General features: G+C 63.2%; 1 protein-coding gene across 1 annotated transcript in view; it reads left to right on the forward strand.

Moving 5' to 3' along the window:
* Positions 1-1128: 1128 nt before the first annotated feature.
* The window catches only part of KCNQ1 (potassium voltage-gated channel subfamily Q member 1), a 349058-nt gene continuing 323730 nt past the window's right edge, over positions 1129-26456 (forward strand). Inside the window, exon 1 of the mRNA XM_079928195.1 lies at positions 1129-1632. Coding sequence (XP_079784321.1) covers positions 1253-1632 — 380 coding nt within the window. The 5' untranslated portion in view covers positions 1129-1252. The remainder of the gene's footprint in view (positions 1633-26456) is intronic.

The following is a 26456-nucleotide window of genomic DNA, read 5'->3' on the forward strand; positions in this document are numbered from 1 at the left end:
GAGGTGTGGGGAGTCAGGGGTGAAGGGCCGAGCTGCACTCGGTCCAACAACAAGAGCTGACTTTCTGATGAGGGAGTACGTGAAATAGATCAGCCCAGGGTGCTCAGTCAAGACCTGGGACGTGTCTCCTAGGTTATGGGTCCCTGAGGTGGCAGGCAGTTATCCCCCTGCCCAGGGCAATGTCCTGAGAGAGGCCAGTTTTTTTTCTGCTCGACACCCTTTCTCCACCCTGATGTCAGGTCGTTGTGCAGGGACCCAAATGCCAGTGCAGGGTAGGGGACCCATGCAGTCCTTCTGACCCTGTCACCCACCTCTACATCACCCCTACCCAGGGAAACCTACGGGACACAGCATCAGCCCTGTCCAGAGGGTAAGGAGGACAAAGCCTCTCCCCTGACCTGCCCAGGCAGCCCCTCCTGCCGCGCCCCTCTCCAGACCCCCGAGGCATCGCCTCCAGGAACCCCCTCATCCTCCCCACGCACACGGCTCCCCATTGGGCCAGCCCTGACCGACGATGGCCCCGATGGCCCTGCCTGGCCTCCAGAGTCCGACGGCCCTATGGGTACCAACCCGACCACACTCTCTGCCCGCAGCACGCGCGCTCGCTCGGGCGCTCGGATTGTTCGCGGGGCTAACCGCCATCCTCCTAACGTGCCCCGCCTTCCCCCTTCACTCCCACCCTCTTCTGAGTAACTCAGAGGGGGTGAAGCGGCTGTCTGCGCCCCACCCCGTCCTCCTGCCCGGGCAGTTCGTGGTCCCTGCACCTGCTGACCCCGCGCCTTCCTTCCTGACTTGGCTGGGGGCTTCTTGCAGGCCTAGCAGGTGGGCTTGGGGAGGGCGAGCACGTGGGCGTAGGCGGGGCGGAGCGAGGAGCGCAGAATGGGGCGGACCGAGCAGATGGGGCGGGCGGGGCCGAGAAGGTGAAGGCTAAAGGGGCGGACCCAACAGGTGGGCGCCGACGGGGGAGGGGCCGACCAAGCAGGTGAGCGCACTCGGGGCTCAGTCTACCGCGCTCCGTGCGCCGACGTTGGTTGGGGGCGGGGCGTCCGGCCCGGGGCGGGGCTCGCCAACCCCCGGGACCCGCCCGCGGCCACCGCCCCCTCCCGGCCCCGCCCCCCACGCCCTGGCGGGGCGGGCAGCGGACCCGCGGCCCGGCTGGCAGCAGCGGCCGCCCACACTGCGCCCCGGCGGCCGACTTCGCCGCAGCTCTTCGTGCCGCCGCCCGGCCGGCCCCCGCGGGCCCTGCCTGGCCATGGCCGCGGCCACCTCCCCTCCCAGGGCCGAGAGAAAGCGCTGGGGCGGGGGCCGACTGCCGGGCGCCCGGCGGGGCAGCGCGGGCCTGGCCAAGAAGTGCCCCTTCTCGCTGGAGCTGGCCGAGGGCGGCCCGGCGGGCGGCGCGCTCTACGCGCCCATCGCTCCGCCAGGCGCCCCGGGGCCCGCGTCCCCCACCGCGCCCGCCGCGCCCCCCGCCGCCGCCGACCTTGGCCCGCGGCCGCCGGTGAGCCTCGACCCGCGCGTCTCCATCTACAGCGCGCGCCGCCCGCTGCTCGCGCGCACTCACATCCAGGGCCGCGTCTACAACTTCCTGGAGCGCCCCACCGGCTGGAAGTGCTTCGTCTACCACTTTGCCGTGTGAGTATCGCCGCCGGCGGGACTGGGAGCTTTCCGCGGGGCCGGGGAGGGCGTGGGGGGAGCGCTGTCCCTGTGCCACCTGCTGCCGCCCGAACCTGGTCGGAGCTGCGACTCAGATCAGCCGGGAGGTAAGGAAGGGGTTAATGGGAAAAACAGAAGCAGCGGGGAGCTTGTCTGTTGAAGTTCAGGGACGTGTGGGTCTGACCCCGTGGGGGTGGGAAGCTCCCCGCCGGCGCTGCCCAGGCATGAGTGGGGGGAGCCAGCTGGGAGGAGTGCGCTGCCCAAGCAGGCCCGCTCCTCCCTGGCGGGACGGTCCAGGTGTTAATCCTTCCGCGGGAGAACGGGGGCAGGGGAGAGAGTTCCCCGGGAGGGGCAGGGAGGCAAGAGAGGGCAGGGCCCGGTGCCCCCGCTGGTGCAGCAACATCTCAGACCCTCCCCGGTCCAGGCGGGCCCTGTGGGGCGTCTCCAGGGCAAGCGGAGCAGGGTTGCCCCACAGGGTGGCAGGCCTTGTGGTGTAGGCTGAGGTGTCAGCATGGCCGCGGGGAGTGCCTACGACGCCGCAAGAACCCAACCAGGCTCTGGAAACCCTGGGTTGAAGCAGAGGAGCCTGGAGGGGACACACAGGGTGGTGGGGAGGAGAGAGGTCGGGCCTCTGATTCCACTGGTCGATCAGAGGAAGCTGTGCGCCAGGCGAAAGCAGCGCCCTATCGGCAGCACCTGCCCCCGCTGCTTCCCAGGTGGCTCTGCTGCCAGCCTCCGCTGCGCGTGCCTGTGTGGGGCAGGGCGGGGCGCGCTGGGACGGGGCCACGTGGAGCCCTCCCCCACCGCTCGCGGCCCTGCTTCCCTGCTGCCTGGCCAGTGGGCTCTTGGTGTGGGGCCGGCCTCTGGCCCGGGAGCCTCGGCTTGGCCATCCCCGGGCTGACCTCGGAGGCTGCTCTGGGGCTGCGCGGGTGACCTCCCTCTGGCTTCCTGTTGGTAGGGGCAGGTGCTCGTCCCTGCCCCCTTGGCGGGCCTGGGGCTGGGAGAGACCTGGCTGGGGGGTGTCCAGGGCCCTCTTTTGTCCCACTCCGGTAGCCACCACCGGAGCCCAGGGAGCAGAGGGGCTGGCTTGGAGCACGGTCTCAGCAGGTGCGGCAAGGTGGGGCGGCATGACCTCAGTTCCTCACCCTGGCTCCTCTGAGCGCAGGTGGCACTAGGGTTGCTGCCCTCCCTGCGGAGGGGCAGTCCTTCCAGAGCAGGAGGGCAAGTGGTGGGGACAGTGTCCTCAAGCCTCTTCCCACCGCCCCCCCCCCCAGTCCCCGCCTGCCGAGGTGTCAGAGGGAGCTTAGCTGTGGCCATGGCTGGTCTGCGGGAGAGGGCGGCCTTGCCCTTGTGTTGGGGTTTGGGGGGATGTTTGCGTGCGCTGACCCTGAGGGATCCTGACCTGGTCTGACTCAGGCTGTTCGAGCGCCCGGCCAACAGCTGGCTCGTGGGTGCTGCTGTGCACGTGGGCTGCCTGCCCCCCAGCCCTCACCTGCTGGACCCCAAGCTCCCGGAGGTGGCCGGGGGCGGGACGGACCCCACAGCCGGTCCTGGAGCAGACCCTGCCCAGCCGCCTCTCTGCCCTGGAACCCTATGTGCCAAGCTGTGGGCAGAGGATCGCTAGGCAGTGCAGCAGTGCCTCCGCACCCCTAGGGCTGCCAAGGCGAGAGGCCTGCAGACACCCCACTGGTTCGCGTCCCGGGGTGGTGGGCCCGAGGGTGCGCGCGTTGCCCAGGCCCCCCGGGCGCTGCCGTGCCTGGTGGAGGAAGAAGGCTTGCTGCTCCCCGGAGGAAGTCTCTGCTTACACTTGTGTTTTCTTCCTGATTCTGATTGTTTAGCTCTCGGAAGTTGCTCAGCAGAGTCTGCCTTGCCCAGCCTCCCCAGGAGCTGTAGGGCAGGGGTGGCTTCTGGGGACAGTAGCTGAGTGGCTTCCCCTCGGGGGCCGGAGCTGGGAATGGGGGCCCTCCAAGGGTGGCTTGGTGACCTTGGGTCAGTCTTTTCCCGCTCTCGTCCCCGTCTGTAAGAGGTGTGCCGCAGTCCTCTGTGCAGGGTGGGTCTGCAGGTGGACCCTGGCTAGGCGGGGGACGTGGCTTCCCTGGGGCCCGGGAAGGTGCCCCCTCACCTCCAGGAGGTTGGCAGGGCCCCAGACGCTCTCTGAATTGGCCAGTGTCTCCAGGGGACCTGGGCTCAAGCTGGGAGTGCAGGGGCAACCTGGGACTGAGTGACCAGAGCCTGGCCGCAGCGCTGAGAAAAGGGGTGGACGGTGCCCACCCTGGCCCCGGTGTCGTTCTGAGAAGCGTCCGAGATGGTAGCAGAGAAAGAGCTCTGTCCTTGGTGAGGCAGATGGTGAAACGTGCGGGCTGATTGTTACGACCCAGGCTGAGCTCGGTTTCCGGCCTGGGAAGGATGAGCCCGGCCTTGAAGGGCTGGGGCCTGGGTGGGTGTGGGAGCCGCTGTCCTGCGGGCCCTACAGGGCTGGGCACACTGTCCCAGGCGCAGCTGGGGAAGCAGGCCAGGATATCCTGTCCCCCTCCTGGTCGGGGAACCCCTGCTCTGGCCAAGAGGAGAGCGGCCCTTCCTGTGCGCGGCCGCCTGCCCCGTCTGCCGGGGTCAGGGGGCGGGAGGCTGCCCCCCCCCGCCCGGCACTGCCCCTGGCCCCCAGCCCTCAGCTGAGGTTCTTCACATCCCCACCGTGCGGCGGCCCCCACTCTGGCTGAGGGCGAGGGAGGCCTGGCCTCCATGCTGATGGGCCTTGGCTGGGGTTGTCTGGTTGGGGAGATGCCTGGACTGGAGAGGGGCCCGGGGACCCCGTAGCAGCCCGCCCTGGCCACTGGGCTGGGCCTCCACAGCCTCCGTCTGTAGAGGCCAGGGTGGAGGCTGCCCCCAGCTTCCGCGTCCCTCCTGCCAGGTGGGGGGCTTCCAGTCCCAGGAGCCCGGAGGAACCCCCTCCTCCCTCCTTGTCCCTCTCTCTTCTCTCTCCCTCTTCCCCCCGACCTCTCGGGAGCTGCAGGGTGACACATGCAGACTCCCACCCACGCAGCCTGGCAGAAGCCCCCGTGCCTCAGTTTCCCCATGCGGGGACAGGTGCCCCCGCCCCCTCCGTGCGCACCCCGGCTGGTTGGGAGAGGCCTGGAGGTTGTGGGGGGCTGTGGGGAGGTTTGGGGGGCCCCGGCGTGCGTCCTGTCCCTGCCCTCCCGCCACCCCGCCTTCCCCAGGCTCCCGAGGACCTTGCGGTGGCCCTGGCGGCACCTTCAAGCGGGTGTTAATCATTGATGACGCTGGCAGCGTTCCCTGGCGGTTTGCTGGGCCGAGCCCGCCCGCCTTTCTGAAAGTGGAGGCCAGTCCCCTGGTCGCATCCCCCCACCCTGGCCCCTGGTGCCCGTCCCACCCCAGGCAGACACGCCCAGAAGGGGAGCTGGTCAGGGAGGGCGGAGGGGGCCGGGCTCTGGTCTCCCCACCGTCCCCTTTGAGACGCCCCCAGTTCCCAGTGGAGCTGGGGGAATTCCTTCTGGACCTTCTCCCTGTGTCACCTTCTCCAGGGGCTGGTCCTCTGGTCTCCCCGGCTGTCTAGAGACCCCTCACTACCGCCCCAGACCCAGCCCGCTGTGTTGAGCGCCTCATCGTGGTGTGGCATTAGTTGGGGGACCACAGGTGTCCCTTATGCCAGGGCCACCAACTGGGGAGGGGGGTCCCGGGAGACCTTGAGGCTCCAAGGGAGGTGGTGGGAGGGGAGGGATGGTCCAGGGGCTGGGAGCGGGGCCAGCGAGTGGCTGGGTGGGCAGGGCCAGTGAGCGCCGAGGTCTGGGGCCTGGAGGCCGCCTGGCGCGGGATGCGGAGTGAGCCAGGCTGTGTGGGAGCTCGGCCCTGGGCAACGTCCAGACTTCGTGCCCCAGCGTCGCCCCGTGGCGGGGCCGCCTCCCGAGTCCGCATCCCCTCCTCTGTGGCAGGCGTGGTGGGTGTGGCACCTGCCGGCAGGCTTGCTCAGGTGGGAGGGGATGCCCGCCCGTGCCTGGTTCTGAATCGCCGGCTTCCCTTGGGTTCGGTGCCCGTGGCCTCCGCTTGCACCCGTGGGGGTACCCAGGGCTGCAGGGGTGGGAGGGGCCCATTTGCACTCACAGCCCCCACGCCCTGGGACCTTCCCGCAGCAGGGTCTCGTGGGGCTGGGGCGGGGGCTTTGTCCCGGGGAGGCAGACACGGGAGCAGCTGAGGCCGGCCTGGAGCACCGCGCCCCCCGGGGGGTCCCGGCTCTGCCCGGGGTGTCCGATTCCGATGCCCTGGCTTCTGAAGGTGTCAGGGGCTCGGGCTCCTCCTGCAGAAGCCGGTTCCCAGGTTGGCTCTTCTGGTGTGAACGGGGCTTTGCAGGCCAGTGTGTCCTGGGGGTGCTGCCGAAAGGCAGGTGTGTCCGGCGGGTTAGGAGCCCGCGTCCTGGTTTCTCACCGGCGCCTGGTGCCGTGCGCGGAATGGGGTGGTGCTCCTGAGGGGGGCCCTGGGCTGAGCCCTCCCTGCCTCCTGGTCTGGGCCATGGACCCAGGTAAACTTTGAGGCCCTTCTCAGACCGATGTTCTAAACCAGCTTTCAGCTCGCGTGGCATTTCTCGTGGCTCAAGGCCCTGCCCACGGGTGAGATGGACGGGCTGGGACGGTGTCACGTGTGGCTCCTGTGAGGTGGAGACGGTGTCCAAGGACGCCAGTGTGCGGGGAGAAGGTGCTGGGCCTGGAGGAACGGGGGCCGCGAACCTGAGGCCAGACGAGGGGTTCACTTGCTGCTGGGAAACGCCATGGACGCTCGCGGGTGCTGCTTGGTGCCTGGGCTCCGCTGCGGGGGGAAGAATGAAGAGGACCTTTGTCACCTGGACCCTTCACCTCGGACTCTGTGGATCCAGGCCTGGACGGAGGGTCCAGCGGGCCGGCTTCACTCTCCCTGGGGGGGCACCTTGGAGCAAGGGGCAGAGCTTGGAGGCGGCCCGGGGTCCCCGGGGCAGGTTGGGTGACTGTCTGCACTCCCTCCTGGAGGGCAGAGAGGACCCTGACTTTCCCTCCAGAGGTTCCCCGAGTGCCGGGACAGCCCCACATCTCACGGAAGGCGGGGTGACGGTTGGCAAGGGGCGGGGCCCCAGCTCTGCTGTTGGGCAGGGGGACCGCCTGTGACGCCATGTGCCGTTTTACACGTGGCTTCTGTGATGGGACTTGGCCTCGCGATGGCCAGGTGACCCCAGGTCCCTTCTCTGAGCCCACGTGGGCACCAGCTGGGGTGAGGGTACTGGGGCAGAGGGGCAGCCTGGCTCTCCCCCAGGCCCTGGTGGAAGACGGAGAGGGACGGGCCGGTGCTGTGTGCAAATCCTAGGCCCAGAGAGGGGAGGTGACGTGCCCATGGCCGCACAGCTGGGCATGCTCCAGGCTGCTTCCGATGGTGGGGCCAGAATCCGGGTAGGCCTGATGGCGTCTTGTCCACGTGACTCCCTCCCACCCTGGGTAGGGGTTGTAATGCTGACCCTGGGGTGGCTTGGCCACGTGAGGAGTGGATGCCACCATTCGTCGGGGGAGGGGAGGGGAGGAGGAAGCTGCCTCCTGAGGGCAGTACGTGAGCCCAGAGAGGGCGTCCCTGGACGTGCCCGCATGGCTGGGGCACTGGCTCTCCACTCCTGGGGCTGCTACCCTGTGGGTGAGTGACTAGCCTTTGGAGGCCTTTGATCTGGCTGCTTTAGGCCTCTTCCCTAAAGCCCTGCTGCCAGACCCACAGGCTGAGGCTCAGCTCGGAGATCTCCTCCTCCAGGAAGCCTTCCCATGTTGCCCCAGGCAGAGCCATGCCTTCTTTCTTTGCCATCCCCTTGACCTGGTGCTCGGAGCCCCCATGGTGGCTCAGTCACCCTGGTGCTGTGTGGGGTATTAGGGTGTGCTGGTCTCAGCGCTCTTGGGCGTTAGAGGGTCCGAGTGGGTGGGCAGGGCCAGCCTGTACCTAGCAGGGATAGGCGCTCGGGACAGGGTCACCTGGTGTCTGGCCTTGGTAGCCCAGGGCCCCCCCCAACCCCCCGCCCCGAGCCTGGGCCGTGGCGGTCAGCCTGCTGCCGGGCAGCTCCGAGCCCCACAGGCAGGCTGGGCCTGATGACATCGTCTGTGGGTATTTTTATCCAGTGACATTCCTGAGCTTGGGCGGCGGGTGAGCTCAGAAAGCGGTGGGCAGAGGCCGCTGGGACCCTCCCATGGCTACGGGAGAGTGCTGCAGGCCCCTGTGTGTTTGAGGGCGGGGGCTTTTCGGAGCCCTTTCCCCCAGAACGTCTCCATCTTCACAGTAGCCCTGGCCGGGGTGGGGGTGCAGATCCTCACTGCCCGGGTGAAGAACCTGCAAAGGGAGTGTGTCCTGAGGAGGTGCCTGAGCCTCCGTGCAGAGCGCGGTCGCCACTGAAGGATGGACGCGTGGCCCAAGGAGGCGGCACTGCCGTTGCCCGTGGCGGGCTCAGCGCGGGCGGACCGAGCCGTGGTCCCAGGCGCTCCACGGGGGTGTTGGCTCCACCTGTCAGAGCAGGACTCTCCGAACACCCCCCCCATCTGCAGGTGCCGTTCTGCCTTGCAGGGGCTGGGGCAGCGGACGCCAGGGCCCGCCCCGCCCACTCTCGGGCTCTGGGCCTGCTCCCCGCTCCCCTTCTCTGCTCAGTGACTTGTGGGTGGGGAAGCAGGCCCCACTGGGCTCGTGCCACCCCCGGAAAGCTGCTCGGCTTCTGCCTGGATGTCTTACGACGCTGATGTTCCCGGCGTCGTGCCTGGTGTGTGCCCGCTGGCCCTTACCCCCCCTCCGCAGAGGCTCCCTCCGCCGCATCCACGAGGCGCCCGACGGCCACCCCCTTCAGACTTCCCGAAACGCTGGCCTCATGCCTGCCGCTCACCTCGGGCGCCCTCCCGGCTGCCCCTGCCCACCGGGTGCCAGCTCACTGGGGAGCAGGGGCTGTGGGCGTCCCCCAGGGTCTCTCAAGGGTGGGCTCCCTTCTCTGCTTCCTCTGAAAGCCATGCCCTCGGGCGGTTCCTCCACATTTTCCTGCCGAATTTGCTGCGGAGTGCCGTGCGGAGATCTAGAGAAAGTCAGAAAAGGCGGAGAGTCCCCACCCTGCCCCCGAGTCCGTTCAGCCCTGGAACGCTCCTCCGTGTGGAGATAGATGCCCGGCCACGCGGGGACCCCCACTTCACCCCACCCCGGCCTGGGCCAGGGGCAGCCTCCTTCACTGCCAGGCCGATCGTAACCCTTCCATCTGGGAGGGGCCCGCAGAAGGAGCCCTGACCCAGAGGGACAGGCCCCTGCCTCCCAGAGGGCCCCACCCGGCAGAGGGAGCAGCTGGGGGTCCCCGGGGCACCCAGAAGAGCTTCGGGTGGTGCCCGCGCAGCCCCGGAACCACGTGCGCGGAACGTGTCAGCTTGGTGGGTCACGTGGTCTGGGTTTCTGTCCCAAGACATCCGCAGCTGGTGTCTCGCAAAAGTCGCATCTGCGCTCTTGGCCGGGACGGCTCAGCATGTTGGCTACTAAAAGCATCGTGACACTGACATGTGGACAAGCAACAGGACAGAATAAAAGATCCACGTACAGACGCAATTGCGAATGAACGTTTAGCCAACATATAGGCAGCATCTTCACCCAATGGGGAGAAGTTGGGGGGTTTCTAATAGGTGACGCTTCAGGAAGAGCAGGTGAGGCTGGACCCGCTCCTCGCACCGCACGCTGGGATGGATGGACCCCAAGTGGTCGGAAAACCACTCAAGCACCGCAGGGAGGCACGGGGGACCCTTTGCAGTGCGAGGGCGAGAGGGTGGGGAGGCTTCTCTGTGACTCCAAAGCCAGTGCGTTTAGGAAGAGGCTGTATGAGAAAGAAGAGGTTTTTGCGTGATGCCACCATCTGGTGGGCAGTAAAGAGACCGGTGGAAATCCGGGGAGAGACTGTGGCACATGCGCCGGGTTAATAGCTCTAAGATAGGAAGCGTTTCCGAAAATAGAGAAGAAAAAACCCAGTGACCCCACAGAAGACAAGCAAGAGCTGTGAGCAGAGCACTGTTCACAGGAAAAGTGGCTGGTGAGGTAGCCCTTAAACGTGTGAGAAGATGCCGACCCACTCGCCATCAGAGACGCGCAGACGCGGGCTTCGCTGGGGTCCCACCAGGCTGGCAGAAATCCAGAAGCCTTTATAGACACATGTGGCTGGCGGCCGCCGAGGCTCTGGGGCAGCAGCGGTCGTGTTGCTGGAGGGTCTGCAACATGGTAGAATCCGTGGGGAGGAGGATGAGGCAACGTCTGGCACGGTTATGCCTGCCTGTACCCTCGGGCCCAGCAGTCCCACTTCCAGGGACCTATCTTGAAGAGATTGGCAAAAAAAAAGGGAGTACACCTGCGCAAGGCTGATTGTTAAGGCGTTCTTTGGAAAAGCGCAAGATGGAGAACTCAGATGCCAGCCTGTAGGAAGCAGGTTGGGTCAGCTGCGTGCAGAATATCGTGCAGGTGTGGAAAAGGGACAGTGCAGTCTTCACGTGCTTTTGTGGAGTGATTACCAGGAAGTATTTTGACGTGGAAAAAACCCCACCACACACACACAGTGGATAAAAGTATAACAAGCTGCTGCCCCTTTAATTAAAGGGTACACTAATATAGATATACTTACTTTATATTAAGAAACAACAGCAGTAGAAGGATAAACGGAAACTTATAAAAAGTTACCTCTGGGTAGGGGGACATGACAGAACCCAAATGTCTCTGAGGATGATGAGATAGTTTTATAGATTTGACTTTGGAACCTTGTAAATACTTCCCGTAACTTTAAATATAAAAGCAACTCCTGATCTCATAAATCCCTAAATAAATCTTAACGAGAAAAAGTCCTTCAAAACCGAAATGAAACAGATGACCCTAAGTCTGCACTGGGGTGGAATAATCCCCAGAAAGACCTTATCTCGGGGGACCTGTTGCCGGTGGGTTCAGAACGAGTAGAGCTAGGTGTGTGCGTGTGCGCTGTTTTTAGTCCTGGTGTCACGGTTGTGATGGTATTTGTTTTATTATTCTAAGGCCCTCGCGTGGGAATCGTGGGGTGAGGCTACTGAGGAATTCTGTTGGTGTCGCTGAGAGCTGGGATATTGAGCACAGACGGAGCCGATGCAACTTAGGTGATGCTAAGCGAAACCCTTCAGCCTGCATGTGGTGAGCAAGCGTCAGCATGTGTTCACGATGATTTTGTTTAAAAACCGCTTCTCTGTTTACATGAAAGGGCTAGAAAGAAGGGCTGGCTTGTTGCTATGAGCATCCCTGGCCCCCAGGTGGTGGCCCCCAGGTGCCCTTTCCCCGGAGGGAAACCAGGGGTCCCGGAGAAACGTCTGCATCCAGGTCTGGGGCAGGAAACATACAAGCTGAGCCTGGACCATCGCGCCGCACGGGAAAACAGGAGCGGCATCAAGGCCCCTGGGGCCACGTCTCGAGGACTTGGAGTCAGCTGAAGGATGTGCCCACGGGCTGCATCACGATAAGTGGAGAGTAAGGCCGTCCTCAGTGGACTGATGGCCTCACGAGGAGCTTAAATCCCAGGCTGGACCCTGCATCCATTTGTGGCCAAACCAGTGGCCGCCTTTGGAGGGTAGTAGGGAGGCCGCTGGTTACTTTGAACCCCAGCAAGTAAAGGGAGAAGACACAGCCCGGGTCCTGCTTCCCCACATGCAGCTGCACCTCAGGGAAACCACACAGCCGGTGAGGTCCTGCCTCTGGGATCCCGGCTGATGCCTGACCAGGCGACTCTGGGGCTGAAGCGTCGCCGTGGCCTCCTGCTGGGGTCGTGGGTTCGGCTTTGAGTCTCACGGCTGCTGAGGTCTCCAAAGCAGAGACGGCCAGACACCCTGCGCCTCTGAAATTTTTTGCACAGAGACCATAATAAATCAGTTACTTGCAGACTCATATCAAAACCCTATCAGTGAGTGGCAGTGAAAGGGCTCCCACTGACTCTGCATGATGGTGAGTTGTATAGTGGTTTCATTATATATGACAATGTAATAATAGTAGAACTAAAGTGCATGATAAACGTAACGTGCTTGAGTCATCCCGAAAACACCTCCACCCTGCCACCCCCAGGTCCGTGGACAAATCGTCTTCCATGAAACCGGTCCCTGGTGGCAAAAAGTTTGGGGACCGCTGACCTACAGGACAAGAGGCCTGATTTCTTCAGTGAATAAATGAGCAAGAAATTAAAAAAAAAAGAGGGTGTGGGAACATATAGATTGAAAGAGTCCATAAGAAGCATTTAGGGATCGGTTGTGACATGACCTTAGGTCGTGATTAAACACATCGAAAAAGCCTTGTTTCCAGTCACCTAGTTCAGGGACACTGCCTTTTTGCCACGAGTGTCGCTGGCCTGTGGCTGTGCCGTCCTGATGTTTCGTCCACAGGGTCTGAGTGGTTCCTTCCCTTTCCAGGCAGGGACAGGGACTTCAGGGGTCCCAGGGGCCGTGGAGCAGCCCGGTTAGACCCAGCTCCCTGACTCCCCGAGGCCCCTCGGCCATAAGATGGGGGACGGAGGAGATAGGAGGTCCTGCCTCTGCAGCTGGGGGGGGCCATCTCTCTCCCAGGCATGGGGCGTTCTGGTTTCTTGTTTGGGGGCCTTGGCATCCTGTCCACTGGCTGGGCTGAGGCCCTGAGCCCCTTCCTGTGGACGGGAGCCCTGCTGCCGGAGGGAGGCCCCGTTCCTCCATGCTGCTTCCCAGCCCCTGACTCCAAGCTTCCCAAGTCTCAGGAATTTGAGGCCTGTGGTTGCTGTGGAATAAGGGGAGGGTCTGGGACCCCTGGGCCAGCGCAGGGCACCGTGTGGAGTAGGTACCCCCGGGGGGGGGGTGGTGGATGGACAGGGGGAATGATGGATGGATGGCTGTGTGGGTGGATGGACAGGGGGACAGGTGGCTGGATGGCTCCACGCTGGTCCCAGCACTCACCAGGTGTACCGGTCAGCCGTCTGCTGTCCTGGAGGGGCGTTCTGGACATGGTCTATAGGCGGTGTGGCTTTGGCCACACTTGTCCCCAGTGTGGTTGGGTAGACTGGCTGTCGGGTCAACCTAGCCAAAGCCCAAGACCTGGAAAGTGACAGAGTGTCCTCGGCGGGGAGACCTAGCCCTGCCGTCTTTCCGGGGTTCCCAGACCCAAAGGCCGTCTCTGTGGGCATTGGTTTGGGAAGCCATGGGAGCCGTCTGTGGCCTGGATTCTGGGTAAATGGGGGTGTGGGTGGGTCGCCATGCTGTCCCTGGGGCTGCCCGGCTGCCGTGTGTGAAGTGGACGTGAGCATGGCTGGCCGGCGGGGCCAGTGCCCGGGCTGCACTCTCAGTTCCTCTCCTCCCTCTGTCTAGTCTCGTCGTGGACCTTGCGCCGGCCCCGTGGGCTCCCAGGGAGGGCCTCAGTTTCTAGGCTGTGCACACGGAGCCGTGTGCAGTGTTGGCTCTGGTTGGGGTGGCAGCCCTCATGGCCCGCCCCACCACATCCCCTGGAGACCCTGCCGTCACTGCACGTGGCCATCCTGTGGGTGCTTCCTGCTCGCCTCCCATGTGCCCCAGGGGTAAGGGTGACCCCAACGAGAATCAGACAGCTCGGGGAGGCCGGACGGTGGTGAGGGACCTGGTGGGGCGGGCAGGAGGCCGGGAGTCCTGGTTTCTGCTGAGCGCGGCCAGCAGCCGTGTGGGGTCCTAGGGGCGAGGGTCCCAGCCTGGTTTGAGACCCTCGAGCTGCTGAGTGGGGGGGAGGGGAGAGGGGGAGGGGGAGAGGGGGAGGGGAGGAGGGAGGGAGAGGGGGAGGGTGGGGAGGGAGGGGATCAGGGCAGATTCCAGGAGGCCCCAGTTTGCGTGTGATCAGAGTGGGGAGTCCCGACACATGGCTGTACTCCTGGCCTGTCCCTGACCTGACGTGTGCCCTGGGGTGACCGTGTGACCCCCTGTGTCCCTGGAGAGGCCCGTCCCTACCCCACCGGGCTGAGGATAAAACAGGAGATGGGGCAGGCGAGAAGCCCCCAGAGGTGGAGGCCGCTTTCTGTCCTTCCCCAGCTGGCCCCCTGGATCGGGGCCCAAGGTCCCGCGTGCAGCTTGGCGGGGGTGTGGGCGCCTCCCGGGCAGCGCTGGAACGTTCTGGCTGCCCTTGGCACGAGGGGGAGGGGCGAGGCTGGGGGCTCTGTGGGCCTGGCTGGCCTCGTCCCCAGGACAGGCCCCACCTCCGTGCTCTTATCAAGGTCTCTGGCGGACGGCCCGCCACCTCTGAGTCACGCCGCCCCGGGGTGTCCGTGGGCCTTTCCAGCCTCTTCGGGCAGGCGGGCCTCTGGGGCGGGCTCTCTGTGCCCTGTGATGGGGTGACTCGCTCGCTCAGGGACGGTGGAGACCGTGGGGCTGAGGTCTGAGCACGTTGGGAAGACTCGAGGCTCCGGGCAGCAGCCTCCCACTTCCCGAGACCCCAGGAGGTTGCCCGGGAGGGCGTCAGCCCCGCGGCAGCTGGCCGGGCCCCTGGCTGCGCCCAGTCGCTCCGGGGTCCATCCCCACGGGACCACCTCCCCAGGAATTGCTCGGCAAACTCACCACAGGGAAGGTGGGAGCCAGCCCCCTGGGCGCTGCCCGTTGGGCATGGGGTTTGGTTTAACAAAAGGGGGCCCAGGACAAAGGGCCCTGTCTTTCCAGCAGGCAGCGCTGTTGAAAGGACAGCACGAGGCAGAGCGGGGTCAGGACGCTGGGGGACACTTTGGGACAAGTACAGCCTGGACGGGGTGTGACAGGAAGGCAGTGCCCCCTGGCAGCAGGCGGCAGGCCGCGCGCTCACCGGGGCCCAAATGCAAGGCCGTGCAGGTGGGGGACGGTCGAAAGTGGACGCTGAGGGGTTCCTGGTGGTCAGCGCCGGGTGTGGGTTCTGGGTTGCAATTTTTAAACTTTTGCTTCCCTGAATTTTCTACTTTGAAAATACTGGTCGTTTAAGAAAATAATAAAGCGTCTTTTTTATTAAGATGAGCAGCAGGCATGCCCCAGGAGGGTCCCGGGGCCCCTGGTCCTTCCTGCGGCTGAGAATCCTCAGTGGGTTGAGCTCCGTGTGGCCCCAGGAGGGTCCCGGGGCCCCTGGTCCTTCCTGCGGCTGAGAATCCTCAGTGGCTTGAGCTCCGTGTGGCCCCAGGAGGGTCCCGGGGCCCCTGGTCCTTCCTGCGGCTGAGAATCCTCAGTGGGTTGAGCTCCGTGTGGCCCCAGGAGGGTCCCGGGGCCCCTGGTCCTTCCTGCGGCTGAGAATCCTCAGTGGGTTGAGCTCCGTGTGGCCCCAGGAGGGTCCCGGGGCCCCTGGTCCTTCCTGCGGCTGAGAATCCTCAGTGGGTTGAGCTCCGTGTGGCCCCAGGAGGGTCCCGGGGCCCCTGGTCCTTCCTGCGGCTGAGAATCCTCAGTGGCTTGAGCTCCGTGTGGCCCCAGGAGGGTCCCGGGGCCCCTGGTCCTTCCTCCGGCTGAGAATCCTCAGTGGTTTGAGCTCCGTGTGGCACCAGGGGGGAGTCACGGGGGCGCGTGCCCGGCGGGGTCTGGCACTGCCTACACATCGGACCGGGGCAGGCCTGGCTCCCAGGTCCTGCCCTTGGGGAGACAGGGGGGTGGGAGTTGCCAGGGTGGGCAGGGCTGCCGTGTAGGGAACCCCAGCTTCTCTCACGGGATCATGATTGCACGGCCCATGTCGGGGTCCCACTCGGCCCAGGTCTGGGGTGACGTGGAGGGCAGACCTCGGGGGGATCCTGCGCAGAGACAAAAGGAACCAGCCGTCGGGGCGGAAGTCCCTTCAGAGGCCTCGGGCCTGGGGAAGGAAGGGCATCCCTGGGGCCTGGACAGCAGGCTCACGGCGCCACTGTGGCCTGACCCACGTGCCCAGCCCGGGAGCCTGGCTGCCCATCCAGGAGGGAGACCCTCGCTGCAGCCGCAGCCCTTGGGGCGGTTCCCTGTGACGGCGGCCGGCTGCCCTCTGCCCCGCCACGTGGCCTGAGACCGCTGGTTCCGCCATGGCCAGGCCAGTCGTGGGGTCTGAGCTGGGGGGAGTCACACCCACCGTGGCGGGGGCACCTGACGGCCCCGCAGCTTGTCAAAGTGGGTGGAGGCCCAAAGGGGACAGACACAGGGTCACATCACTGGTGGGGGGCAGGGCTGGTGTCGGACCCCTTCCCAGGACTGTCCCTTGCTTCCTGAGTTGCTCTGTGCACCCCCCAGCCTGTGCTGGCCGCTCACCCCGGTCCTGCCCACCCCAGGGGTCCTGCCCTGAGGGGAGGGGGGCCTGCTGGGTGTTCGCGTGGCTGCTAGGGCCGCTTTGCCTGCTGGTGGCCGGAGCGGGCGTCCTCCTTCCTGGATGTCCCCAGGGTGTCTGGGCCTGGCGCTGTGCGCAGTGTGGCCCAGCCTGACGGGGCCGGCTGGCCTTGGTGCTCTGCCTCCCACATCGCGCTGCTCCTGGGGCACTCCCGGCCAGGAGCTTCTGGGGCGGGGGGCTTGAAGGGGTGGCTTCCGGTGGCCCTGCAGCCCGACGCTTGCTTTGTGGGGCAGGGCGTGTGCCGTCGGGCCCCGAGCCTGGGCAGCCCCCGCGGGGCGGGCCGGCCCGTCTGCCCACCAGCAGCGCTTCCGGAGCGGGAAGGTCGTCCTGGGCTTGCCGGGCCTTGGCGGGCGCTGAGCCTCCCCGGCTGGTTCTGGATTTGGGCGGTTCCTGGCAGCACCTGCCTGGCTGGTAACACGACCCCGTCCTTCCTAGGGAGCTGGGTGACCACACCAGCGTTGCCTCCCCGGGGTGGGGACTGGACGTGTGGGCACCGCTCCCTCCAGTCCTGGGTTGAGGCTGAGACCGCGGGTTGCCCCAGGGGACTCGGGAACTAGTTGGTGAGGCCTCTGCTCGGGACGTGTTGCCAGTGAGGCCGGACGGTGACCTTCCTTGTGGGGGAGGTGCAGACACACTGTGGCCCTGGGGGCACCAGGCCCCGGTGGGAGAAGGGGCCTCCGAAGGCCAGGGGACGCCTTGGCCGAGCTCCGGCCTGGACGGCCGCGTGTCGGTGAGGAGGCCCCCTCCCAGGCCTGTCCCTGGCACACCTTCCACTTTGCAGGAGCTCAGTGGGGGCTTGCCGCACGCGAGTCCTGGAGGAAAGGGGGCACCAGGCTCCTCTCCGGTCCTGGGGCCTCTGTCCTCAGAGGGGTGAGGGGCTGGCAGTGTTGCCGTCCCCTGGGCTTGTCCTGGAGTGTTGGTCAGGGTGGCACTGTGGATGTCTGCCTGGCCTCGGGGCTTGGTCTCTGGTGTCAGCCTCGCCCCAGGGAACACGACCCAGACCCGGAGGCTGGAAAGCCCTTTGGGAGCTCACTGCTGGCAGGCCCTGCCTGTGGCCGGGTGCTGCCTGGAGGGGGAGGGTGGGGCGGGGTGGGGGGTGGGGGGAAGCGTTCCTGCCTCTAGGGCAGCCGGCGGGGAGGGGTTGGCGTGCAGGCGGCTTAACCTCGCAAGGCCTCAGCTGTCTTATCTGGATCTGCGATTGTGATAGCTTTCGGTTTATAGAGCAGGTTTCTCCGCCCCACCCCCCACCGCCAGCGCTCCTGACATTTTTATCTGGATCGTTCCCTGGGGGGAGGGGCAGCCTGTGCTCTGCAGGGGGTCAGCAGCATCCCTGACCTCGGCACCCACTGGATGCCAGTAGCATCCGTCCCGAGCTGTGGCAATTAAAGCGTCTCCGAACATTGCCCCGTGTCCCTGGGGGGGCAGAGTGCCGGGTTCAGAACCCCTGCTTGCAGAGGAAGTGTCGGGAGGATTGAAAAGGTCAGCACACGGCAGGCCTGGAGACACCGGGCAGGTGGACGCCGCGTGCAGCCCTGCCGCGTGCACGGTGCTGTCGTGGCGGGAGGGTGGTGGTCTGCTTGAAGGGTGGGCCCAGTCCACAGTCAGCTGAGCCAGCGGGCCCGTTCCCCTGGTCCCACGGGGTCCTTGCCTTCTGGTGCGGGGAGCAGACCCGGGAGAGGCCCTCGGTTCTGATGAAGAGCAGAGCTGGGAGGGGACGGGGCCGCCCCGGGGCTCTCAGCCCCATGGGGACAGCTGGCCACGGGCTGCGCGCCCTCAGCGTGGTGTCCCGCTCGGGATTTAGGGACATACATCCAAGCCAGACCCCGGGACATCCTGAGATGACACTACGTCCTCGGCCGGTTGGGGTGGGGTCGGCATCCACGCTGAGGCCCACGAGCCGCCCGGCCCTGGGAAGGACTCGGTCTTCAGCCCCTGCCCGCCCTCTAGGGGCCCCGCGTGTGCCTTGGGCCTGGGCCTGAGCCCGGGCCTCCCTGCAGCCCCCAGCCCCCTCCCGCTTTGGTGTTCTGGGTCTGCAGTGCTGTGTGATTTGGGTCCCAACTCAGCTGAGGCCTCGCCCCACAGCCGCTCCCCTGGGGGACTGGCCTGTGCCCCGGGAGTGCCCAGTGGGCAAGTGAGGCCCGGTGGACCCACCCTGCCACCCTGTCCCTCCTGCCCTGGCCGTACCCTTTGCACTTGACCAGCCCAGACGCTGTGGCCCCCCTGTGCCCTCTGCAGCCAGCCTCCCAGGCTCCCAGAGGGGCCGAGGGTCCCTGCTGGTCGCTCTGGGCAGGTCAGGGTGATAGTACCAGGCCTCTGCTGCCCCCACCCGGTCCCTGCACTGCTCGTGCACCCCGAGGGCCCACCCCACACCCTCCCAGTGCCGGTACTGAACAGGGGTCTTCCCTGGGCCAGGGGTCTTCCCGGGCCGCGGGACCCTGTGCACACTGCAGGGGGCTGGGTGGGGCTGGAGCCTGAGGGAGGGGCTCTCAGAGGCGGCAGGAGGCCAGAGGGTCCAAGCTGTGGCCGGAGAGCTGGGCAGGGCTGCTCGGCTGGCCCAGGGTCGTGGGCAGTGAGTTTGCCCCCCGCCGCGGCTCCTGGGGTGAGGCTGAGCCGTGGACGCCCTCGGGTCTGGTGGGAGGCGGGTGCTGACTGCGTCTGCCCCGTCCCCTCGTCCCTGGATGGGTGCGGGCGGGACACAGTCCCCTGGCCTGGCCCGGCTCCCGCAGTGGAGGTGGTGTGGCCATGGGGTCAGCCAAGGTGCCCCGGAGGAGGGCAGACACCACGTCAGGAAGTGGCCTCGCAGAGGCCGTTGAGATGACGTCAGGGTGCAGCGGGGGGTGGGAGGCCGGCCTCGCACTGGGTTGCGTGCCGCGGGCCCCGCCTCAGAGCCGCTCCTTCCAGAGCAGCTTTACTGAGATGTAATCGACATCGATCAGCTGCTCTGAAGCGCACAGCTGGAGCAACCTCGACGTGTGCAGGTGCCCGTGAAACCGCTGTCAGCAGTGTGGGCACATCCGTCACCGCCCAGAACGTCCTCGTGTCCCTTTGTGAGCCCTCCTTCCTGTCCCCGCCACCAGGCCACCACCCATCTGCCTCCTGTCTCGGCAGGTGGGTTTGCAGTTGATGGGATTTGCTGATAGTGGGGTCCAGCCGCCAGCGCTCCGCCCGGCTCCTTCACTCAGCATCCTCTGAGCTCCATCCCGACTGCCGTGTGTCAGCGTCTCACCCCTTAACGGTGGGGGAGCATCCCACCCGACGGCCGGGCCCGTTTGTTCACCCACCTGCCTGGCGGTGGACATTTGGGTTGTTTGCAGATTTGGGCTGTGACAAATGAAGCTGCTTTTTTTTTTTTTTCCTTATTTATTTACCTTTTACTTTACTTTGAAACTCTCTGTGGTCCCTTTTTCTACTGGTCAGTTTCTCCACGGTATAATTACAAATATTCTACTTTCAAGCTCTTACGTGACTCACTCTTTACCACCCCCCACCCCCATACTTTTCTTTTTACTTGTTTATTTTTAATTTATTTTTGGCTGCGTTGCTTCAGAAGCTGCTTTTTGAGAGATGCGAAAGGTTGGGTTGTCTGTTTTCTGACTGGTGAATTCCGGGAGTTCTTTGTGATATTCTGGACACAGTCCTTCATCACCTGTGTGCTCTGCAAAGATTCTCCCTGGCTTGGTGTCTTTCAGAGAGGAAGAGCTTTTAATTACGGTGAAGTGTATGATACACCCGTTTGTCCTTCTGTGGACTGTTGTTTCCGTGCTTTGTCTAAGAAATCTCTGCCTAACCCGAGGCCCAGAGATCTTCTGTGTTTTCTTCTAGAAGTTGTGTGGTTGTCAGTTTTACGTTGAGGCCTGCGTCCGTTTTGAGTTCATTTCTGCGTCAGGCCTCAGCTGTGACGGAGGCTTCCTCCCGCACGTGGGCTCCCAGCCGTCCGGGCGCCGTGTGAAGGGCCCTCCCTCTGCTCCCCGCCATGCTCACCCCCGGGCGTCCTCGGCACTGGTCCCTGACGCTGGAGACTCTAATATTCAGGAAGCTTGGCTTGCACCTGTCCACCTGCCAGGGCCCAAAGGCAGGTACCGCAACCCGCATCTCACTCCACACTCGCGAGTTGTGGGACTTGGAGGGCCCGGTGGCCCTGATGGTCCCGGACCCGGGTTCTGAGCACGGCAGCGCATCTCAGCCTCGTGTGTGTGTGGGCACGTGCGTGGGTGTGTGTATACGTGCGTGGATATGTAGACACGTGTGTGCATGTGTGTGGGCGTGCGTACAGTGTGGGGGCGTAGGCAGGGGCGGTGCGTCCTTTGCTGGCATGGGAGAGCGGGAAGAGACGGGAGCGCCCCTGAGGCCAGCCTGTGCATCTCGGGGTGGGGCCTGCACACAGAGGGAAGGTGAGGGCTAGGGCCTGGGGCCTGGGGCCTGGGATAGAGCAGCTGGGGGAGGGAGTCGAGCTGAGAGCTTCTGGGGCCCCCGCGACGCGAGCATGAGGGCGGGGGGTGGGACCAGCGACTCGGGCGCCTGCCTGCCAGGCAAACTTGCCCCCTTCCTGCCCGGGGTGCAGGGGGCTGTCCCTGCCCCCTAGTTTGAGGAGTGGACGCGGTAGCACTGTGAGCGTGGCTGGGTTCCGTGCCGTCCGCAGGGGCGTTGGGAGGGCACCCTGGCTTTCCTGGTGGTGGTCGGGGGGCTCACAGCTCTGGCCCAAGACTGGACCTCAGGGCCCCTTATACCACGGGTCCCGGATGGGTATGAAGAGAGGGGCTCTCGGTGAGGGGTGGGCTGCGGAGGGGCTGACACCGAAGGCATCCGTGTCATTTGGGGGAGGGGTGTGCTGTGCCCCCTCCAGCCTTGGCCCCTGGGTGGCGAGCACCTTCCAGGCAGAGTGGGGCACAGGGTCCCTCCCACCCCAGGCCCCCGCCTCCCACTTTGTCCCCCCAGGAGGCTCCTAGCCACAGGATTGACTCACTGTGAGATCAGACCTCCACAGAAGGTTCTGCTGGTGGCTGAGGAGTGGCTGGCCTAGGACGGGAGAGCAGGGGACGTGCTGGGGCCTGGCCAGGCTCTGTTATCCTTTATGCCCTTTGTTTGCTGCTCCCGTATCTGTCCAACAATAAACCCCCAGACTTGGAGGATAAGAGTGGCTGGGGGCCTTGGCTGGCTTGGGAGGCCGGGGCGGGCATCTGGGACTCAGGGTTCCCACTCTGGGGCTGCATTAGCGGGGGCCGGGGCCGGGGTGGCAGGTGGTGTGCTGTGGTCCCTGCCCGGCTGGGAAAGCTGGTCTTGGAGATGCCGGGTTGGGGGTGAGAGGGTGCAGGCCCTTCCCTGGGGACCCAGGTCGGGGAAGGGGTCTGTGCCGGGAGGGCGGGGCCGGCGTCTGTCCGGGTCTGTCATTGTGTCCCCAGCCGTGGCACAGTGCGTGAGGTGGGACGGACGGTCGGTGGTGACTTGTGGTCAGAATGAGCATGTGTGAGTGACCTGGTGTTGCTGTGCTGGCCGAGGGCTTTTCCCCACCATGGTCTAGAGCCTGGCGCTGCCTCCCTGAGCGGGAAGGGGGGGCAGAGGAAGCCCGCTCCTCTACACTGGGCGAGCTGGGCTCCAGTGGGCAGGGGACAGAAAGCGGCCAGCAGGTGCTCAGGGCCGCCTGAGGCCCCGTCCACCCAGTGGTCGTGTGTGTTGTGCCTGCAGGGACGGGCGGGCAGCCGTCCTGCGGTCGGAAACGTTGATGATTCTGCACATCGGCTGTGGCCCTTCTGCCGCCCTGACCCAAGGCCCGGTGTCAGAACATCCCACGCGAGCTGGAGCTCCCGGGACAGAGAGACTCGGTGCGGGCCACGCCTGCTGCTTTGCGGGCCTTCGCGGGCGCCTCGTGCAGCGCGTGGGGTTCGGGTTAAGTGCGAGGTGGGGGGCGTTCGGGGCTGGGATGGACTGTTCTAGGGCAAGATGGCGTTGGTCAGCCTTACAGGGGGTGGGCCCCGGACACGTGCCGGCCGCGCATCTGGGCACTTGATGTGGCCTCTCCTGCTGGAACCTCTCCACAGCCCGGCATCCGCCTTGTTTACAGACGGGGAAACTGAGGCACAGGATGCCCCGCAGGTGCGGGGCAGCGCCAGATGGAGCCCAGGGGCTCGACTTCAGGAAGCCCTCTGTGTGTGTGTCTGCATCTGAATAGGCCCTTTGTTTGGAGGGAAAAGGCGCGTAACTGAAATTGATCATTTTAACCGTTCGGAAGGGGACCAGCTCTCTGATATCTGGTCCGTTCACAGTGTTGTACAGCCACCGCCTCTTCCCGATGCCTGAATGCTTCTATCATCCGGACAGGAAACCCCTTACCCACGGCCAGGGCCTCCCCCCCCTCGCCAGCCTCGGGCAGTCACGCTCTGCCCTCTGTCTCTGTGGAGTTGCCTGCTCTGGGTGTTTGATATAAATGGAATCCTATAATGTGTGGCCCTCAATGGCCGACTTTTACTGTAATGTTTCAGGCTTCCTCCATGTTGTGCCCTGTGTTAGAAGGTCATTGCTTTTTTTTAAATTTATATTGAGGTATAATGGCTTTACAGTGTTGTGTTAGCTTGTGCTGTACAACAAACTGAATCATCTATATGTATACCTAGATCCCCTCCCTCTTGGGCCTCCCTCCCACCACACCCCCCATCCCGCCCATCTAGGTCATCACAGAGCACACAGCGGAGCTCCCTGTGCCGTATGGCAGGTTCCCACTAGCTGTCTATTTTATACACGGCAGTGTATGTATGTCAATCCCAATCTCCCAGTTCATCCCATCCCCCTTCCCCCTCTGCATCCACACGTGTGTTTCCTACGTCTGCGTCTCTATTCCTGCCCGGCCGATAGGTTCCTCCGTACCGTTCCTCTAGATTCCACATACGTGCCTTAGCGTACGATGTTTGTTTTCCCCTTTCTGACTTATTTCACTCTGGAGGACAGGACGTCATTGCTTTTCAGCTGAATAACGCTGCGTCGTGTGGACGGGCCACGTTGTGTTTATCCGTTCATCCTTCAGTGGCTACTTGGGTCGCTTCCACCTTTGGGCTCTCGTGAATAGCGCTGCAGTGAATGTGTGCGGACAAGTGTTTGTTTGAACACCTGTTTTTGATTCTTTGGAGTCTACACCCAGGAGCGGGATGGCCGGGTCACGTGACCACTGGTTGGCGCTGCCCGCGGGCCCCTTGCCTGCAGCAGTGCCCTGGCAGGGGCCTCGGAACACTGCCTTCACCTGGGGGCCGTCCGCAGCGGATCGTGGTTTCTGGTCTCGCCAGCTCTCCGTCCTGCCTGTCCCCCCGACCCTCCACACTCTGGCCCTGGATGAAGTCCCTTCTGTTCCCCGCTCCTCACCCACTTCAGCCCCATCACACTGGGTGCCCAGGCCCTCCTGGGGCCAAGTTCCTCCCTCCACCTGGAGTGCTCCCCGCTTCTGTCAGGTGAAACCCTGCTCCTGTGCCCCTGTTTGAAATGGCAGTGGAGTCTCAGCCCCCAGTTTCTACCTGTGATGAGAAAGAGCCACACTGATGGGAGCCCCCAGGGCAGTATCAGGGACAGATGTGCTCCGGAGCTGGACCCTCGGGAGGAGCTGTTCTCCTGAAGGGTGGTGGGAGGCCCTCCTCCATCTCCCTCCCCCTTTCCTCCTCTCCCCCCTCCCCTCCCCCTCCCCTCCCCCTTCCCTCGCTCTCTCCCCTCCCCCTCCCCTCCCTTTCCCTCCTCTCCCCCCTCGCTCTCTCCCCTCCCCCTCCCCTCCCCTTCCCTCCTCTCCCCCTCCTCTCTCCCCTCCCCCTCCCCTTCCCTTCCCTCCTCTCCCCATCCCTCTCTCCCTTCCCTTCTCTCTCCCCGCCCCCTCCCCTCCCCTTCCCTCCTCTCCCCCTTCTCTCCTCTCCCCCTTCCCTCCTCTCCCCCTCCCTCTCTCTCCTCCCCCTCCCTCTCTCTCCTCCCCCTCCCCTCCCCTTCCCTCCTCTCCCCCCTCCTCCTCTTCCCTCCCTCTCTGCCTCCCCTACCTCCTTCTTCCTTCGCATTTCTCTCCTCCCCTCCCCCTCCCCCTTCTCAAGAGCCTGGGAGAGGGGTGGGACCCACATTGAGATGGGGCAGCAGCCATCCCGCTGCTGAGCCCCAGCCTGCTGGCCTCCCCCTCTCACTGCGATTGCCCTGCCTTCCATGTCCCTTCTCTTTCTTGCCACCAAACTTCAGAAATCCCTCACCCACAGTTCTGCATCCTTCCTTCCCTCTGCGCCCAGCAGGACTGGGTGCTCCTTGGGGTTCCTTCCTGGCTCAGCCCCTGCTTTCTGTCAGCTCCTTCTCAGCATCATCGCACATGCTTCCCATTGCCTTCCAGTCAACAAACCTGAAACCAGTCCACCCTTCAGTTCTGTACCCCACCCTACCTTAGGCTGGCTTCTCCCTCCCATCCCGGAAGGCCAGACTTTTCCATGCATGTAAACAGTGGTGAGAGCCCCCTTACTGAGAGCCTCTGCCTTAGAACTGATTAACAAACAAAAAAACTCAAATATATGTTGCCTATAAAAATCATAAAATCAGATATAGCACCATCAAAATAAAAGAATGGCTGAAAATTTTCCAGCACGCACACCTAGAGAGAGCAGAGGTTGCATCCTTAATCTTGGGTAAAGAATTAGGGCAGAGAGGGTAATTTTATTTTTCTAATTTAATTTGTTTTATGTTTTGACTGCACCACACCGCTTTTGGAATCTTAGTTCCCCGATCAGGGACTAAACCCGCACCCTCAGCAGTGAAAGCGTGGAGTCCTAACCACTGGACCGCCAGGGAATTCCCCAAAGAGGGTAATTTTAAATTGCTAAAGATACAGTCAGCGCTGAATCAGTAACGTTCATGAAGGGCAATAAAATAAAAGCTGTTTACGATGCAAAGAGAAATAACCAGAAACTTGAATCGGTTCATCCAGTCTTTGACAGACTGGAGAAAATCATCCGATCTGTCAAATGAAAAATCATTTGAATTGTTAATACAGTTAAATTGATAGATACACCAAACTCTGCACCCTACAAGCGAAAGATACATCTTTTACAGTATTCCTGAACAGTCACAACAGGTGATTGTACGCTAGACTGCAAAAGTCTCGGTAAATCTAAAATCAACAAACTATACTGGGTTCCCTTGATTTCAACATAAATTTAAGGCTAACTACAAGTTTAATTAATAACAGGTTTAAAAAAAATCTCCTTAGAAATGAAAACAGCAACACTATCACTACCTGAGATATTAAAATTAAAGCAGTGTGTACATGTCTGTACTGTGAGGTAAATTCATAGCTACAGGTACTTTCATTCTAGAAAAAGAATAAATAAGTAAACTAAGCGTGTAAGTTAAAAAGTTCCCAGTAAGAAAAGAAGAAATGAGGAAATAAGAGACAAGAAGAGAAAACAACATAGTAAGAAGCAAAAAAATTGGATTGACTGTCCTATTCAGGAACTGATTCTTGGTTCTTGAAGAATAAAAACCGGCACACCTTTCATAATTCCAGTCAAGGAAGAACAGCAAGTATATAATTTTAAGTGAGACACGAGAAGGCTCTTTGGTAACCTATTTAGAAAACGTTTTAGATTTGACAGTGACTTGTAAAATTCTAACAAATTTGAAAAACTTTGTGATATGGTTGCCTGTTTGGGAAAAGATATTAAAGTTGTGCTCGTGAGAAGTAGAACATCTCAGTAAGTACGGGGTAAGTTTGAAAATTCATGGAAGCGGGTGCCACTCGCTCTGAACGCATCAGAAGGTTGAGGTGAATGGAGGGAAAGTGTGTGATCAGGACACCGGGGTGTCTAGGTGCCGCCTCGGGGGGTGTTCACTGCACAGTGTTTCCATTCTGTATGTTTGAAGTTCTCCAGATGTGGGATCAGGAATAATGAGAGAGAAAATGCTTTTTGAAAAGTGACTTTTCAATGAGTTTCCTCCTGGAGGGCCTCTGGCCAGATGGCCCCCGCCCCCACAGGTCCGTCGAGGGAGCCTGTGCGTGGCCGCAGAGAGTGCCCACCCTCGTGAGCTGCTCAATGGGGCAGCTGCCCGCTTCCGCCTGTAAGCGCAGTGCCGTCGTGCAAGTGCGGGCCAGCCCTGTGCGCCAGTGGCGGTAGGAAGCCAGAAACAGCACAACATCGAGCTAAAGCCAAGAGCACGTTAGAAAAATGACCACACATACAAAATGGGGAAAATGGATCTGACTCGTGAAGTAAGAGCGTCCATTCTGACCCACCTGTGTGTGGATGTGAGTAAATAAGGCGGGACGGGAAGGTGTCCCGAGGGTGGACGCTGGCCAGGCAGGTGGGAGAGTGGCGTGAGGCGTGGTCACCGCAGGTGCAGGCGAGTGACAGCGTCTCTCAGCACCCTCTGCGGTGCTGATTCGTTACTGGGGAAGATGTAACTTCCCAGGGACAGAGCCTATGGTCCCCATCTTCCCCAGTGGGCAAACCTAACATCCCCAGGAAGGGGACAGACCCACACGAGACGCCCGCAACGGATGTCCTCCGTTAGCT

Source organism: Stenella coeruleoalba, assembly GCF_951394435.1.
Source record: "Stenella coeruleoalba genome assembly, chromosome: 8".
Lineage (NCBI taxonomy): Eukaryota > Metazoa > Chordata > Mammalia > Artiodactyla > Delphinidae > Stenella > Stenella coeruleoalba.